The 18,577-nt window shown below is 45.2% G+C and overlaps 1 protein-coding gene and 1 non-coding gene across 3 annotated transcripts; both read right to left on the bottom strand.

Annotated features, from left to right (window-relative positions):
* Window positions 1-6,082: 6,082 nt before the first annotated feature.
* On the bottom strand, window positions 6,083-6,177 carry TRNAI-UAU (transfer RNA isoleucine (anticodon UAU)). Its single transcript has 2 exons — window positions 6,140-6,177; window positions 6,083-6,118 (listed from the first exon to the last, which is right to left on the bottom strand). It is a non-coding gene; the product is annotated as a tRNA-Ile (tRNA).
* Window positions 6,178-12,719: 6,542 nt separating this feature from the next.
* Window positions 12,720-18,571, bottom strand: BCDIN3D (BCDIN3 domain containing RNA methyltransferase). Of its 2 annotated transcripts, none has more exons than XM_035101784.3 (2): window positions 18,345-18,571; window positions 12,720-16,231 (listed from the first exon to the last, which is right to left on the bottom strand). In XM_035101784.3, the coding sequence occupies exon 2, from the start codon at window positions 16,182-16,184 to the stop codon at window positions 15,339-15,341; it is 846 nt and encodes a 281-aa protein (XP_034957675.3). In that variant the 5' UTR covers window positions 16,185-16,231; window positions 18,345-18,571; the 3' UTR covers window positions 12,720-15,338. The 2 variants fall into 2 exon arrangements, with proteins under 2 accessions (XP_034957675.3, XP_088509856.1); XM_088653730.1 differs by having other exon boundaries at window positions 18,349-18,485.
* Window positions 18,572-18,577: the final 6 nt, after the last annotated feature.

Genomic DNA, 18,577 nt, shown 5'->3' with positions numbered 1-18,577 from the left:
CCTCCTCACTTTCTGCCATCAAGGTTGTGTCATCTGCATATCTGAGGTTGTTGATATTTCTTCCGGCAGTCTTAATTCCGGCTTGGGATTCATCTAGTCCAGCCTTTCACATGATGAATTCTGCATATAAGTTAAATAAGCCTAATGACAAGTAATTACAACAAATAAGGGCTTGACATATCTTGCTTTGCATGTCATGCATCTATCTATCTCATATATTGGTTTCACCTTTTAAGTTGCATTACTGAAATAAATGCACTTTTTGACGATATTCTAATTTTCCGAGTTTCACCTGTATAGCTTAGGGCCCCACTCTCTTGGGGGTCCCTCAAGAAATTTAAAGGGGGGGACTGGATGTACATTTCCAAAAGATAAATAAAAATAAAAAATAAAACCTACATGCAGCAACAGTGTTTGTGTGTTGTGTAAGTCATGGGCCCCGCCTGCTAGCCTGCTCCCTAAAATTTAACAGGCCATAGACAATGATAATTTTAGTTTATATACCGCCCTTTATCCAAAGATAAAAGGGCAACATTTAGGAACAAATCTTAACCCGGCCTTTGGCTGAATAATATCCTGCAGCTTTTTTACATGTTATCTCTGGGGAAAGAGTGTGTTGTGTTATTGTTTGTTTGTTTACTTGTGCTTTATCTTGTCATTTATCCTGTGTACTGCCCTGAGGTATTTTGTTGAAGGTTGGCATTTACTTTTTTTCCCTCTCCATCTTCCCGTATCGTTTTTTATGAAGCTTCCCAACAGTATTTCAAAGCGGTTATCATCATGTTTTATTAACTTGCAAAGTTTCTTTTGGACTTCCCACCCACTCCTTTCCTAATGTTTTATTAGCTGTTTGGAACTCATTTTTATGATCTAAACCCCATTATTGATAAATCCACTGCTTATATTTCAAAAAAGAGTGGTATATAAATTAAATAAATGTATGAATGAATGAATGAATAAAGTACTCAGCATAATAATAAAAACATAATGTGCAGCATAATAATAAAATAATCATTATAACAGCAAACACATACAGAGACATATTGAACAAGCCATAGATTATTTAATGCAGGGGTGCCCAAACTTTTTCCAGAGGGCCAGATTTGATGAAGTGAACGTGTGTGAGGGCCGCACGTTGCTGAGCTTTTTTTAGGATTGAAGTTGTTGAGCTTTTTTTAAAAAAGATTTTACCCCAGGACATATACTGCCACGGGGGCCGGATTAAATTGACCGGCGGGCCGGATTAGGCCCTGAAACGGACTTTGGACATGCCTGATTTAATGGCTAAAGGTCTGAGTAGAGACAATGGCAGCTGAAGGTGATGGCGCCAGGCGAGCCTCTCTGGGGAAAGCATTGCACAGAAGGGGAGCCACCACAGAAAAGGTCCTGTTCTCGTGTTCTCCCCCATATATCACCACCATGAAATAGTAGTGTTGAAAGGGATTCCCCGGGTCTTCTATCCCAACCCCACTCAGTCATAAAGCTCATGGGGCGACTTTGAGCCAGCCTCAGCCTAACTTATCTCACAAGGTTGTTGTTAGGATGAAATCGGGGGGGGGGGGAAGAACCACGTGCCCACTTTGAGCTCTGTGGAATAAAAAGGTGTCATACAAAGGCTACACACACACACCTCGTATATATCCCCACAAGGGGTTTTCCTCTGATCCCTGGAATCAGGGTCAGATTTAGGTTTGATGAGGCCCTAAGCTACTGAAGGTATTGGGGCCCTTTATATGTCCAGCTGTCCTTTGTCAACAACATATTGTTGCTGTTTCTTTGTGTTTAATATATGCTATATGTTGATTTATGGACCTCATAGGTATCTAAAGCCATTTGCTCATGTTGCCCTGCAACCAGTCCATGCGGAATGTAGGCGCCCTGGAATGTACTGTTCCTCACTCTGAGAAATACACCCTTGTGAGTACCTGGCAAAAGCCCTCTTAACTGCCTTTTGAAAGTTTGGAACAGCTTTCTCCCTTTGCTTTGCTGGTTTGATCACACCTGTGTGGATCACAACGCCACCTATTGCCCACGCGAGTACTTTCTAAGGGCTTAATCCAGGAACGGCAAGACGGTGGACTTCCAGATATTGTTGGACTGCAATTGGCATCAGCCGGCACCATCACTCATCAGGGATGTGGGTAAATAGAGGAACAACCTCTAGAAGCCTCTGCTTCCCCATCCCTTGCTTGGTCCAAGTGATGGCACATACCGTAGCAATGCTTTACTCTGGAGGAGATGTGCTTGCTTTGGAGAGGTATTATTTTGCAGGTGTGCTATTGGTGATTGTGAAAACTGGGATTCACGGTTCTATGCTAAAAATTGGGCTTGGTTTGGTGTGCCAGTATCTGCAGGAAAGCTTCCTGTGCATGAACATAAGAGTCATAAGAAGAGTTTGGCCACTGGGTCTGGCTACTCCCATGAACAAAATATTGCTGCCTATCCTATTATTGCATGCATCCCAGTCTCTGAGCATGGAGACTGTGGCATCTTTCGGATACGTGGTTTTATTTGCACATACAGTGGTACCTTGGTTCTCAAACGCCTTAATACTCAAGCAACTTGGAACCCAAACACTGTTAACCCGGAAGTAAGTGTTCCAGTTTCCCGACTTTTTTTCAGAAGGTGAATGTGCTCCGTTTTGAGTGCTACGCTTCCGATTTGAGTGTTACGCTGAGGTATGCTTGTTTTTGCTATGTATTTTGCATTTTTGTTTTTGCAGCTCCTTTTTTTTTGTTTTTGTGACTGTGTGGATGGAACCCAGCTCAGCTATTGATGGATTGATTGTGTAGCTGCAGTACATTGTTTATTGCTTTCATTTTATGGATCAATGATCTCATTAGATAGTAAAATTCATGTTAAATTGCTGTTTTAGGGGTTGTTTTTAAAAGTCTGGAACTGATTGATCCATTTTGCATGACTTTCTATGGGAAAGCACGCCTTGGTTTTGGAACGCTTTGGTTTTGGAAAAGACTTCCGGAATGGATTAAGTTTGAGAACCAAGGTACCACTGTGTTTAGAACGTAATGCAGAAGGGCTCCCAGTGTTGACACTCCAAACAGGCATGCTTTGTCATTAGGCTTTCATGGGAGCGGTGGTCCCCGAAGCCATGGCTTTGGAATCAGCACACAGAGCAAGATTCTGCATGTCTTTTTAAGCTTCCCGATTCAACCCAGATCAAAAGCAAGACTAGCCCCAAGCCAAGCCTATTCTATCAACAGGTGAGGGGGTAGGGAATTCCTAGCCTTGCTGAAAGAGCATCCCCCCCCCCAGTTGTCTTAATGCCATGTCAATGAAGGGTGCTTTAAACCAGCTAAGGCCATTAACTTAACATACAGACTGGTCTGACGAGTTCAGAGATATGTAACTACAAAGCTCTCATCTCACAGATACCAAATCCCAAGTTTGGTTGGGACCCCATGACCGATATCCAAACCGACCACTCAATCCAGTAACAATTGGATCATGCAGAAGGACTCAAGTCTAAATTGTGAGACAATGGCCTATCACAGGAAATACAGTTCTGAACTTGGTTTGGTACTTTATTAAAAAAAATTAACGTACTTAAAAAAAAGTCTAAGCGGATTACATAAAGTGGTATAAAGCACTCATTAAACACAGTAACAAAACAGACTTTAACAACAGTATACAAAATAAAATTACCAAAATATAGATAGGACAAACTGGTCGTTGTTTTTTTTAAAATGTACAAAATAAAATTATAAGTTGTTCTGACCTAATTTAACATAGACAGGCGTCTCCTCCCAGGGTTGTACTTTCCTGACATAACTACTACTTACCATTATATTGTATTTTTACTTGGCAGAATGCTCTCCAAAGGGTGCTCATCAATGGCTCCCATTCATCCTGGAGAGAAGTGACTAGTGGGGTGCCACAGGGTTCTGTCTCTTGGGCCCAGTCTTATTCAACATCTTTATCAATGACTTGGATGAGGGGCTTGAGGGCATCCTGAGCAAGTTTGCAGATGACACCAAATTGGGAGGGGTGGCTAATATACCCCAGAGGTCAGGATCACACTTCAAAATGACCTTAACAGATTAGACAACCAGGCCAAAGCAAACAAGATGAATTTTAACAGGGAAAAATGTAAAGTACTACACTTGGGCAAAAAAATAATAATGAAAGGCACAAATACAGGATGGGCGACACCTGGCTTGAAAGCAGTAAATGTGAAAAGGATCTAGGAGTCTTGGCAGACCACAAACTTGACATGAGTCAGCAGTGTGATGCAGCAGATAAAAAAGCCAATGCAATTCTGGGCTGCATCAATAGGAGTATAGCATCTAGATCTAGGGAAGTAATAGTACCACTGTATTCTGCTCTGGTCAGACCTCACCTGGAGTACTGTGTCCAGTTCTGGGCACCACAGTTCAAGAAGGATACTGACAAGCTGGAACGTGTCCAGAAGAGGGCAACCAAAATGGTCAAAGGCCTTATGAGGAACGGCTTAGGGAGCTGGGTATGTTTAGCCTGGAGAAGAGAAGGTTAAGGGGTGATATGATAGCCATGTTCAAATATATAAAAGGATGTCATATAGAGGAGGGAGAAAGATTGTTTTCTGCTGCTCCAGAGCAGCGGACACGGAGCGATGGATTCAAGCTACAAGAAAGAAGATTCCACCTAAACATTAGAAAGAACTTCCTGACAGTAAGAGCTGTTCGACAGTGGAATTTGCTATGGCGCTCGTGCACCTGCTTGACCGCTGTAGGAAAGAATGCCTAACTAGACAGGACTTCAGTCTGATCCAAGGGGAGGCTCTTGTTACATTGCAAGACTGGCATCATGCAACGAGCAGACACTGAGGCTGGCTAGCTCTGGTTAGTGCATGGCGTGGCTTCCTGGCGCATCTTGCTCATTCTTCGGCAGAAGCAGTGTGAACACTGGAAGAGCCTGCTGGATCAGGCCAGTGGCCCATCTAGTCCAGCATCCTGAACTCACCAGTGGCCAGCCAGATGCCCTTGGAAAACCTGCAAGCATATTTCAAGCACAAGAGCCCCCCCCCCTCCTGTGGATTCCAGCAACTGGGATTTAGTTGTGGAGGAAGAGCGCAGCCAGTGGCCACTGATAGCCTTTACCTCCATAAATCTTCTTTTAAAGCTGTCGAGGTTGGTGGCCATTGCTGCCTCCTGTGGCAGGGAGTTCCAAAGTTTAACTCTGTGTTGCATGAAGACGTACGTTCTTTTATCTGTCCTGAATCTTCCAACGTCCAACTTCACTGAATGTCTACGAGTTTTAGTGCTATGAGAGAGGGAGAAAAACTTTTTATCTACAGTATCTGCTTTCTCCATGCCATTCTTACACAGGGGAGTCACTCCATCTTTGTTCATTTTGATTTTGTTGCGTATCTTTAAGCACCAGGCAAAAACATTCCTCTTCTCCCAGGCCTTTGGCTGATTACTGTATACAATTATGACCTTTTAAACTGTGGGGTGTTGGTGGTGGGGAGTTTTATTGCTTTGCTTGTCCTTGCCTTATGCATTTTTGAGTTTTTATATTGCAAACCGCTCTGTGATCCTCAGATGAAGGGCGCTATAGAAATTTAATTAACAATCATAAATAAAGTACGTATATCAGAAGCAAAATCCACATGCCTTTTTCCACACCATGCACCAGCAAGCTGGGGGTTCGCTTATTCATTTTATACTACCCCTTTCCCGACTAGCCTGCAAGCTGATAAATGAGTGAGGAAAGCAAGCTCAGCAGAATGTACTTCGAAATAAATAAATGAGGAAAAATCTGCCTTGCCTGTCTCTTGTTTCGAGATAGCATTAAAACACCCCAGCAAGCAACTTCCAAGCCTATTTGTGTTCTTTGTCCCTGCATCCCAAACGCTCCGCTGCAAAGGCGCGCAGATCGCCTCCCGTTTGCAAAGGTAAAGGGGTCGTGCAATTCTCCCCCTTCCTTTCCTCCCCTGCATGGAAAATCTCCCTTTTCCCGCCGCGACGTTTCCTAAGCGGGCGGCGTCTCCGCCAACGGGCTACAATAACCACCGATCCCCTTTCCCTCCCCCCCCCCCCGCCACGGCAGGGGCGCCCAAAAGCGAGCGGCCCCAAAAGGCATGTGCTCCAGGTGAGGCTCGAACTCACAACCTCGGCATCGCTCTGCTCTAGTACTGCTGTATAAGTACCGCGCGCTAACCGATTGCGCCACTGGAGCCCTGACACCAACTCCTCCCGAAACGCTTTATCAAGGGCTCAGCTTCGGCTACGCGCCATCTGGGGAGCCGCCGCTTTTATTTCCCTTATTTTTTAAATACAATTCCGACTCTTCCCTTTTCCCTCCTTCGCGCCCGAACGAAGGAGGAGGGAAAGGGGAATATCGCTCCGTCCCGCTTTGTCGTTTCCCCCTTCCTTCTTCAGCCTCTCGCCGGCTGCTCTGAGGGGCGCCATTCGTGGGCCCGTTTCCCCTCAGGCTCCCGCCGAGGAGGAGAAGCGGGGGTGGGAAACGCGGTCGAGGGAGAAAGAACGCGGCGGCGGCGAGGCCGGAGGGAGCGGCGCCTTCTGAGGCGACGCGTCGCCGGGAGTCTGAGGGGGGCCCTCGGGGGCCGCCGAACGGCCGCTTCCCGGAGGAAGGCCCGTCCGAAGCGGCGGAGGAAGAAGGCCGGCCGGCGGAAAGGCTCGAGGGGCGTGGAGAAAGGGGGTTGTGTGTGTCGTCCCCCCCCCACGTCGCACAATATGCACAAAAACACACAATAAACACAAATTGCGGGCGGGTGGTGGTGGGGATGCGAGCCCCTCACGGTCGCCTCGGTGTGAGGGGACGAAGGAGGCCTCGGCGCCGCACGGTCGCTTGGCCGTTTACCGGCTCCCTCGCTCGGAGCGGTTTCCCGCCACCAGGGCCGGATTGACGTACAGGTGAAACTCGGAAAAAATTAGTCGAAACAAAATAATAATAAAAAATTCCTTCCAGCAGCACCTTAGAGACCAACTAAGTTTGTCATAGGTATGAGCTTTCGTGTGCATGCACGAAAATTAGAATATCGTCGAAAAGTGCGTTTATTTCAGTAATGCAACTTATTATTCTTTATTTTTCTTTTAATTTTTACAAATGCTTTCTTTTGGAAATCCCACAGTAATAAAACAAATAGTTACAATAATACAAAAATAAACATCGCTATTACATTTCATTAATTGCATTCCATTTATAATTGACCCGCCTAACGACAAATAATTACAATTGCAACAAATGAAGGCTTGACATATCTTGCTTTGCATGTCATGCATCTATCTCGTATATTGGTTTCACCTTTTAAGTTGCGTTACTGAAATAAATGCACTTTTCTTTTTCTTTTTAAAATTTAAAAAACTTTATTAAGCTTAAAATGCAAAAATACAGATAAAGAAAAGAAAACAACAACACAAAAATACAAAAAATATGTAAAAGGAAAAATTACAAGAATGCACAAATGAAAATACAAAACGAAAAGTATGATACAAAGAAGTGATAATAATAATAATGTAAGAAAATCATAATAATCAAATCATAAGTCAAACATAAACCAAAAACTCAAAATTTTAATTCTCGACATGAATTGAAGTTTGTCTAAACCCACGTTATCATCTCCCAAATCTCTTCTTAATTACCTGTATTCCGTACACAACAAATTTCTATAAACACCTTCTTTATTTCCAGATCGACTTCCTCTTGTCCTTTTCCCGGGTTAATTTTTTTACACTGCTTCATTCTTATTTAAATTTAGTCTATGCAAGATGTTATAAGTAAGTCCAAGTTTTTATCATGGGGCACTGCTTTTTGAGATACTCTCCAAATTTTACCCAATTTTGAGCGAATTTTTTATTATTACACCCTCTGATTGCATTTGTTATTTTATCTAATTCCACATAGCTTAATATTTTTTCTTGCCATTCTTTAATATTCGGAATTTCTTCTTTTTTCCAATATTTTGCTAATAGAATTCTTGCTGCAGCTATCGCATACAGACTGATTTTTTCATCCTGTTTTTTTATATCCTCCCCTCCAATTCACAATAGGAAGAATTCCGGGTTCTTTTTGATGTTGTATTTGCATATCTTTTTCAGCTCTTCCAATATCCCATTCCAAAAAACTTTAACTTTTTCGCAGTGCCACCATATGTGCACAAATGTCCCCACTTCCTTTTTACACCTCCAGCAGAGATTATTTCCATTTTATACATTTATACATATTTCACCTTTTAAGTTGCGTTACTGAAATAAATGCACTTTTCGACGATATTCTAATTTTCCGAGTTTCACCTGTATAGCTTAGGGCCCCACTCTCTTGGGAGCCCCCCCAAAAAAAATTAAAGGGGAAAAAACTGGACATACATTTCCAAAAGATAAAATAAAGAACAAATAAAATAAAACCTACATGCAGCAACAGTGTTTGTGTGTTGTGTAGGCTCCTATGATGGAAGTCATGGGCCCTGCCTGCTATCCTGCTCCCTAAAATATCCCTGGTTTGCTCCTTTCTATATATAGGGTGCCTACATTCTGCATGGACTGGTTGCAGGGCAACATGTGCAAATGGCTTGAGATACCTATGAGGTCCATAAATGACCATATAGCATATATTCAACACAAAAAAATGACAATTTGTTGTTGACAAAGGACAGCTGGACATATAAAGGGCCCCATTACCTTCAGTAGCTGAGGGCCGCATCAAACCTAAATCTGGCCCAGCCCCCCACCCTTACGGTTCCCAGAATTAGTAGTAGTAGTTGTAGTAGTGATAATAACCAGTGCTTTTTTCCTTTAAAAAATGTTTAGGGGTACAGTGGAACCTCGGTTTACGAACACAATTGGTTCCAGAAGTCTGTTCATAAACCGAAGTGTTCATAAACCGAAGTGAACTTTCCCATTGAAAGTAATGGGAAGTTGATTAATCCGTTCTAGACGAGGAAAAACACCCCCTAGAACGGATTAACCGCTTTGCTCCGATGCCTTCGCGGAGGCCGGGGAGCGTTTCCGCGACTGGGCTGCAGCTGCGAAAGCGGTCCCCGGCCTCCGCAAAGGCATCGGAGCGAAGCCCCAGCCTCCGCAAAGGCATCGGAGCGAAGTCCTGGCTCCGATGCCTTCCGGAGGCCGGGGAGCGTTTCCGTGACTGGGCTGTGCAGCCGCGAAAGCAGTCCCCGGCAACCGGAAGCCGGGGACCGCTTTTGCGGCTGCACAGCCCAGTCGCGGAAATGCTCCCCGGCCTCCGGAAGGCATCGGAGCGAAGTCCCAGCTCCGATGCCTTCCGGAGGCTGGGGCTTCGCTCCGATGCCTTTGCGGAGGCCGGGGAGCATCGCGAAAGTGCTCCCCAGCCTCCGGAAGGCATTGGAGCGGCTTCCGGTTGCCGGGGACTGCTTTCACGGCTGCACAGCCCAGTCGCGGAAACGCTCCCCGGCCTCCGGAAGGCATCGGAGCCGGGACTTCGCTCCGATGCCTTTGCGGAGGCCGGGGAGCCGCGAAAGCGGTCCCCGGCCTCCGCAAAGGCATCGGAGCGAAGTCCCGGCTCCGATGCCTTCCGGAGGCTGGGGCTTCGCTCCGATGCCTTTGCGGAGGCCGGGGAGCACTTTCGTGACTGCAGCCCAGTCACGGAAACGCTCCCCGGCCTCCGCAAAGGCAGCGGAGCGAAGCCCCAGCCTCCCCAAAGGTATCCGACGCTCCGATGCCTTCGGGGAGGTTTGGCCTTTGCTCCGATGCCTTCGGGGAGGCCGGGCCTTCGCTGCAGGCCTCCAGGAGGCATCGGAGTGAAGGCCCGGCCTCCCCGAAGGCATCGGACGTTCAGTAGACCTCCGGCACCTCGGTTTACTAACTTCCGGGTTAGGATAGTTCGTAAACTGAAAGTTCGTAAACCGAGGTGTTCGTAAACCGAGGTACCACTGTACTCTAATTTTCCTACTCATTGAAATACTGTCCCTCAATGAGGCCAAACTTAGATTCACAAAATGTTTAGGGGTATGCATTCCCCTGCATTCGTCCCCCCTAGAAAAAAACACTGATAATGATGATGATTATTAAAAAAACACTGATAATGAAGAACACAAGGCGGTTTACAGTATAAAGGTAAAGGGGTGAAGGGGCCCCTGACCATCAGGTCCAGTCGTGTCCGACTCTGGGGTTGCGGCGCTCATCTCGCTCTATAGGCCGAGGGAGCCGGCGTTTGTCCGCAGACAGCTTCCGGGTCATGTGGCCAGCATGACAAAGCTGCTTCTGGCGAACCAGAGCAGCGCACGGAAACGCTGTTTACCTTCCCGCCGGAGCGGTCCCTATTTATCTACTTGCACTTTGATGTGCTTTCGAACTGCTAGGTGGGCAGGAGCTGGGACCGAGCAACGGGAGCTCACCCCATTGCAGGGATTCGAACCACCGACCTTCTGATCAGCAAGCCCTAGACTCTGTGGTTTAACCCACAGTGCCACCTGGGTCCCTCGGTTTACAGTATAAAAACTACCAAAAAATATGTAGTGTAATAACAACAAACACAAATAAAAAATTGGGCAGGGGCTTCGGGTTTTTTTTGGGGGGGGGCTCTTCAGGCTCCCCAAAGCGTTTTACAGATGTATCGTTATAACTAGCGGGACCCGGCCACGCGTTGCTGTGGCCCAGTCAGGGCCCCCGTACCACAGTGGAGGATTGTAGGATACCCCTCCCCCTGTTGTCCCCAGGGAGTGTTGGCCCTTCCCCCTGTATATCCATACCTTGGCCCCCACCCTTGGAAAAGGAGCTGCCTGAGTCATGTATTATAGTCATTGGCCAGTAGATGGCGCTGTGTTTAGTTCCTTAAAATTGGCTTTTACCTGCCTCAGGTGTGACATCTGTCTAAGCAAACTGTATAAGAACCTTCACATATTTCGCATGTGATCTGCAAAGGTGAGCTGAGCTGCTTTGGAGAGGGAAGGTTTTATAGCTGCAGTACCAGTGTCGTTGCCGCTAGAGGGCGATGTTTTGCAACCTTTTCTGTTGTTGTTTTCTGGTTTTTCCGAAAACTTTGATTTAACCTGCATAAGGTATGACATACTTTATGTATAATGTATGTACATGCAAACACTCCGACATCCGCACGGAACGTTGTGCCAAAATTTCAACACAATCAGTCAAGCGGTTTCAGAGAAAAGTGGAAAGCCCCAAACATGGACCCCTTTCATTCATTCATTCATTCATTCATTCATTCATTCATTCATATAGCAGCGCTGCTGCTCTTCAGTTTACAATCTAAATGACGTTAACCTAAAAAGGGAAATGGGATGGGAGAGAATGAGGAGAAAAATAAATGCATGCCCCTTCTTTCAGTTTATCCTACAAGGTGCTGGGCCTTCACTTTTTGGGGGGGTTCACAGATCCCATTGAAAACTATGGGATCCCCTCTGCAAAATATGCATAAAATTTATTGTGCACTCTATTTTATTTTGCGCTCCGGAGCCCCGCAAGTTAAGGACCCCTCTGGGTTGGAATTGGAGCAGAAGAGCCAAAAGGAGATGGACTCTGCAGGCTGGGGCTGGTGGAATGCTATTATTTTATCATCATCATCATCTGCCTACATAAGGAAAAGAAGCAATGAGGAACAAGAGAGCAACCCTAAAAGTAAAGGCACTGGCAGCTGTGCTAGTCTGGTCCATTAAGGGGGGGGGGAATAAATCCACAAGTGGGCAGTGTTAGCCTAATAAAAATATTACAAGCACTAGCATCCCCTTAAATTCTGCAATAGGCATGGCATTAAATAGAATTGTGGAGGGCCTCAGAGAGAAATAAATCTAGGGCCTTGCTGAAGCTGCTTTTCAAGATTATTATTATTTATAATAATCTTGAGCCAGTAGAGAGGACCAGTTTTGCAGACCTAATTGGATTAGCCTCTCCGGGTGCAAGACAGTCATAAGATGCAACTCATTGGGGGGGGGGGGGACCGAGTGCTTCTGTATCAATTTCTCAAAATACCACGGTCGTGTACAGCAATATAAAATCCCATTAAAAGCAGTACAGAGCGATCATTAAAATGATGGGCTACTGAATAAAACTTTGTTTCCCAAGGCTTTTGTTTCTACCACCAGCTTGACCTTATCAACCTCCTTCCCCTCACTTTTCTTACTTTCTGTCATCTGCAGAGGTCTTCTCCCCTTGTGATAAAAGATGGAACACACAGGTCCACTTTTACGTGGGAAGGGAGGCGGGGCTTCCTTTTACCTGTCCTTTGCCTACTTCCTATGGACACAAATACCTGAACTATCCAAAGGTGTGTCTCCAGCATGTGGCAAAAGCCGGACACATTTCCCTGGGGAGTTCCACAATTTAGGGGCTGCCCCTAGAGAAAGCCCTCTGCAACCCAAGCTACCGTTCCTCATTCTTCTGGGGGCAGAAAAACTACAAAGGGAGCCCCACCACCCTTTGGCCAATCTCAGCAAAGTCTCAAGATATTTCCATGGAATCATGGAACTTGGTGATCACGGAAAATATAACCTGCAATATAAAGCTTTCCAAAGGTTTAGGAGAACCAGAACATTTATACTGTACGGTTGGACTTTTTCAGTCCAGCTAACCTCCAGAACTCTTTGGCATGGTCAATATGGGAAACGTGGACCTCTTATTGTAAGGAATCTTCTTGCCTCTTCCAATTTGGTTGACAAATTAAGAGAATAGATATGTGTCCCCCGTCAATTCTGATATTTTGAATTATAGTTTTCTGTTTGTTGTCCTTGTTTGTATTCATACATTATGTGCGATGGAATAAAACAAAACCAATTTATTGTTTTATAAATTTTAATCAAAATTTGGTGGCAATGGTGAATCATGGAATCCATCTTGATTAAGCAAAATACACTTGCAAACATTTTATACTGTTCCTGCTCATCATAAGAAAGGGGAAATAGCATTAACCAATTGAAACCCTGTCTTCAGCCTTCTTTTCTAGCTTTTTGAGACTGCATCAATATTGCCAACACACACCTACACCACTTTTTCCAGCTCTGATAGCTTGGCAACTTATGTATTTTTAAGCGTTTTAATTTTTCAGGCTTCTAAATTCTTTGTCTGCTGTCCTGGTGTTTCTCAAATTGTATGACTCAAAGTACGTTTCTGAAAGTACGACTAATACCACCATACTTGCCCACTGCTTCCCCTTGCTATGCTGCATCTTCTTAACCAATAATTTTTTTATTCATTTCAGTTAAACACAAACACAGTAAAGCATTTATGCAACATGCATTCAATACATTGCGACTTCCCTCCTCCCACCAGATGGTAAACTATTTAAATCCTCTCTCGTATTGTTTAACTTTCTTATATTCTCAACGATGTAGGAGTTATGCTATTACTGCTAATGATTTCATTCCCTTGTAATTGTCCTTAGCATAATCAATAAATTTACTCCATTCTAACCGAAATTTCTCGTCGTCCTGGTCCCGAACTCTGTGGGTTAATTTGGCCATTTCCATATATTCTAAAACCTTTGTTTGCCACTCCGTAATTGACGGAAATTCCTTTAATTTCCATTTCTGGACAATTAGTATTCTAGCAGCCACAGTGGCATACAAAAAGAATCTTTGATCCACTTTTAGAATTTCTTTGTCTACTAATCCTAGCAGGAAAGCCGCAGGCTTTTTTGGGAAAGTATATCTCAATATCTTTTTTAATTCATTATACACCGATTCCCATTTTTTTTAATCCTCTCACACTCCCACCACGTGGTAAAATTCCCCAACAGATGTTTTGCATTTCCAACACTGTACAAGCCGCGTACTTTAAATTCCCCCTCCACAATTTTGACCACGCATCAGTTGTTATATTATGCCCAAAATCTATAGCCCATTTAATCATGATTCTTTTACAGCTTTATCCATCTTGTACCAATCTAATAATAAACTATACATTTTTGACAGCAATTTTTGATTATTTCCCACCAATTCAATTTGGAATTTTCTTTTCTTTTCTTCAAAGCCAATCTTTTTTTTTTATTATCTTTGTTGAATAGATCATTTATTTGATGGTAATGTAACCATCCAGCCAGTCGGTCTTGAATTTGTTCATATGGTTTCAGCTTGTAATCATCATTTGTTTTAACCACTATATCTTCGTAGGTAACTCCTTTTCTTCCATGTATAGATAATACATTCGCTGGGGAAACCCACCAAGGGGTTTTCTTCTCTAGTAGAGCTCTGTTACGTTCCCAGACCTCAAAGATAGCTATGCTGCATCTTCTGGTTCAACTGGTGCCAGCACCAACAAATCCCCATATGCTAAATAAAGGTGGTTGGAAGAAAAGAGAAAGTCCGCGAAGGAGGAAAGAGAGGTCTCCTTCCTCTACAGGGAAAGGGTCAGGGCAGGTGTTGGAGAAAATTTCAGAGAGATAAAAGGTTAATTTAACAACAAGTAATAATTAGAAAGGAAGAACGTAAGAAAAGTAGTATAGGAGGAAGAAGTTAATATAAAAGCAGTTGATGAGGAATTATAGAAATAGCTTGTGGAGGAGAACGGTGCAAGTTAAAGCGTGAAAGGAGAAGGGGGGAAGAAATGATAGATGAGTAAAAATACTGACAGGGGCATCTATGTGCGTGCAGAACATATAAGATCAAATTTAGAACCTCTCATCTTAGATTCTCTCCATCAATTTGGCCTAAAATGGGGCGGCCGAGAAGCAATATCTGTACTTAGGGTTTCATAGATCAGCTTTCTTCAAGCTGTATCCTTGCCACAAGGAAATCATCGCTGTATCTATTTCTAGTGTGGGTTTAGATATCCAATGATGAAAACGATGTCACTAATTGCCACCTGATTAGGATGGGCTCTGTCTCCACCTACCACCGTTTTGTTACCAGCTTTGTCCCTGCACTGCCATTTCACGACTGGTGTGCCTCCGTAATTTCCATACCTCTCCAGTGGGCTCTGGGGTGTGTGTGTGTCGATGGTTTGAGAAGCCCTCCTCTCTACTCCACTTTTCAGTGCAGTCCCAGAACTGTAGATAGCAATTAGCCCTGCCCAGAACACTCCCCTTTCTCTCCAGCCAGATGCAGTCCTCAGTCACACCCCAGCATAGCTGCCAAGTCTCCCGTATTCCCCGGGAAATCCCCGTTTTCCCAGCTGTTCCTAGCTGAAAAAACGGATTTTTTTGTTTTTTCCCGGTTTATTCTGGCGCGGCGGCCATTTTGGAACTGGGCAGAGCATGCTCAGAAGCGACTTTTGATGCTGCTCTGCCCAGTTCCAAAATGGCTGCAGTGCGACTTCTGGCGCGGCGGCCATTTTGGAACTGGGCACGGCCATTTTGGAACTGGGCAAAGCAGCATCAAAAGTCACTTCTGAGCATGCTCCGCCCAGTTCCAAAATGGCGGCAGCGCTACTTCCGGTCTGTTACTTCCGCCCGGTCCCTTATTTCTCCGACAGCAACTTGGCAGGTATGCACCCCAGATGCTTAGCCTCTTTTGATTTAAATAGCAAGAGGCTCCTGTCCCAACTCGTGTTTCCAAAGAAAGACACCAGTTCCATGGCACAGTCGGTGGTCAAGATCTCGGTTATCCTCTCAACCACATTCCCGTTGATGGCGAGGGACCGGAAGTGGTCAAAGTCGTGCCTGCCCAGTTTCCGCAGGCGCCGGGCAGCCGACCGGTAGCATTTCCATGGCTGGGGCTCGAGGAGCAAGTATGCGCATTTAGACGCAAGGTAAGACAAGAATGTCACAAGGCCACAGTCCCCATGATTGAGGTGGATCCACATGGTCACGGACATACAGAAGGCAATGTCAAACGTGGAGCGGCCAAACCTGCCCAGGTAGGAGCTCAGCAACGCCTCCCTTGCGTCGGGGTCCATGATGTCAACGGTGGCGTAGGAAATAGAGGCAGGGAAGGGGCTCTGTTGGCTGGCTCTCTCGATCAGCCCAGCGTCAATGTCGCAGCAGAGAAGGCGAAGTTCATTCAGGTGCTCCTGGCAGGCTTGGCTTTCCTGAAGCCCAAGGAGGTGCCTGTACAGGGCGATGCTGAGCTCCCCTGAATTGCACCCCACATCCAGCCCCAAAAGGGGCTTTGCACGTGGGTTAGGGAACAGCTTGCTCAGCAATGCGCTGGGCAAGAGCTGGATTCGTCCCTCTGGTGGGTGGAAACGAGAGTAATCGGGGAAGTTCCCATATGGTGCTGCCCCGCCTGGGAGCTGGGCATCCCCAAACACTTTATGGTATTCACTTGCAGGCACTGCCATCTTGGGAAGGATGAGGCCTAACATCCAATCCCGTGCATGTTTCACAAAGAGCAAAGACTGGTTGCACAGACCTGGAACAAAAGGTGTGAAAATTATATGAAAGGACTGGAACTCTTTCAGTTTATTCATGTTGTATTTAGGAAATTTCATGTCTACTCAATTTACCTAGCTCAGTATATGTCTGGCATCATACCTTACAACATTTTTATGATGAAAATAGGGACGTCCTATTCAATAATAATAATAAACCTTTAAAGCCCTAAACAGCCTCAGCCCAGTATACCTGAAGCAGCATCTCCACCCCATCATTCAGTCCAGACACTGAGGTCCAGCTCTGAGGGCCTTCTGGCGGTTCCCTCTCTGCGAGAAGCGACATTACAGGGAACCAGGCAGAGGGCCTTCTCGGTGGTGGCACCCGCCTTGTGGAAAGCCCTTCCATCGGATGTCAAGGAAATAAACAACTATCTGACTTTTAGAAGATACCTGAAGGCTGACTGTTTAGGGAAGTTTTCAATGTTTGATGTTCTATTGCAGGGATACGCAAACTCTGGCCCCCCAGATGTTCTGAGACTACAATTCCCATCATCCCTGACCACTGGTCCTGTTAGCTAGGAATGATGGGAATCGTAGTTCCAAAACATCTGGTGGGCCAAAGTTTGCCTATGCCTGTTCTATTGTTGGGAGCCACCCAGAGTGGCTGGGGAAACCCCGCCAGGTGGGCGGGGTATAAATAATAAATTGTTGTTGTTGTTGCTGTTGTTGCTGTTATCTGATTGGGTTGCTCCAGCCATTCTGGGTGGTTTCCAACATATATAAAATCTTAATAAAACCTTCAACATTTTTTAAAAAACTTCCCTATACAGGGCTGCCTTCGGATGTCTTCTAAAGGTTGTGTAGTTACAGGTAGGTAGCCATGTTGGTCTGCCATAGTCGAAACAAAATAAAAAATTCCTTCCAGTAGCACCTTAGAGACCAACTAAGTTTGTCATAGGTATGCGCTTTCGTGTGTATGCACACTTCTTCAGATACACTGAAACAGAAGTCACCAGACCCTTATATATAGTGAGAGGGTGGGGAGGGGTATTACTCAAAAGGGTGGTGGGCATGAGTGATTGGCTGATAGGAGTGGTAAACCTGTTGAGCTGAATTGCAACTTATTACCAAACTTAAAACCATGGGGAGACCTGGTTTGAATAGAGAAATTGGATTGGATTCTTATCTCATTATACATGGTAAAGTTATCTTTAGCCATCTCACCCCTTGCTTTTTCCTGTAAGACCAATTGCAGTCGTTAACAGTCGTCAACAGCTATCAGTCAGTAAATCACCCTTTCCCATCACCCTTCTGAGTAACACCCCTCCCCACCCTCTCACTATATTTGTATCTGAAGAAGTGTGCATGCATACGAAAGCTCATACCAAAATATAAACTTAGTTGGTCTTTAAGGTGCTACTGAAGGAATTTTTTTATTTTGCTTCGACTCAGACCAACACGGCTACCCACCTGTAACTATATTTGTTGTTGTTTTTTATTCGTGTCCGACTCTTCGTGACCCCATGGACCATAGCACGCCAGGCACTCCTGTCTTGCACTGCCTCCCGCAGTTTGGTGGTCAAACTTCATGGATCAATGCCTTGTCGTGGCGAAGGGGCTTGAATAACTCAGAGAAGCTATGAGCTATGCCATGCAGGGCCACCCAAGATGGACAGGTCATAGTGGAGAGTTTTGACTAAACGTGATCCACCTGGAGAAGGAACTGGCAAGCCACTCCAGTATCCCTGCCAAGAAAACTCCATGGCCAAAGACAACAAAGACTCTCACTATATACTGTACTGTATAAGGGTCTGGTGACTTCTGTTTCAGTGTATCTGAAGAAGTGTGCATGCGCACGAAAGCTCATACCAATGGCAAACTTAGTTGGTCTCTAAGGTGCTACTGGAAGGATTTTTATTTTTTATTTTGTAAAGGTTGTGTAGTTACTGATCTCATTTCATTCTAACTCCACTTTCTTAGTTCTGCGTTTGTATTCATTTCAAACTGCTTTTTCAGTATTGCGTTTGACTCTTGTGACCCACCCAGTGGAACCCTTAGCGTGCACTGAGTAACTTTGCACGAAACAACAACAACAACAACAACAAACAAACAACAAGGACTGAATCTCAGCACTGTTCCCTTTGCTCTTACCTGCCTGGGATGGGCGAAGCGAGGCAAGCGCTGCTGATCCACAACTGCACGCTTCCTCCCTTTTCCCCCGCTACCAAAACCTTCCCTGCGCCCCCAACAACGTCCGAAACGAACCAGGCTGCGTGTACTCCTCAAAAGCCAGAGTCTACCCGAAGTTAAGTATCCCTTTCGCGTCCCCCCCCCCCTGCCCTGTTTTGCCTTTCGTAAGTCTACAGTTTGCCGGAGGGTCACGT

The sequence above is a fragment of the Zootoca vivipara genome, chromosome 11, assembly GCF_965207765.1.
Source record: "Zootoca vivipara chromosome 11, rZooViv2.hap1.1, whole genome shotgun sequence".
Lineage (NCBI taxonomy): Eukaryota > Metazoa > Chordata > Lepidosauria > Squamata > Lacertidae > Zootoca > Zootoca vivipara.
The sequence above is the reverse complement of the archived record's forward strand: the minus strand, read 5'-3'. Positions and strand labels throughout refer to the sequence as shown.

Coding starts and splice junctions, on each gene's coding strand:
- BCDIN3D (XM_035101784.3), bottom strand. CDS start 16,184: ATGTTAGGCCTCATCCTTCCCAAGATGGCAGTGCCTGCAAGTGAATAC.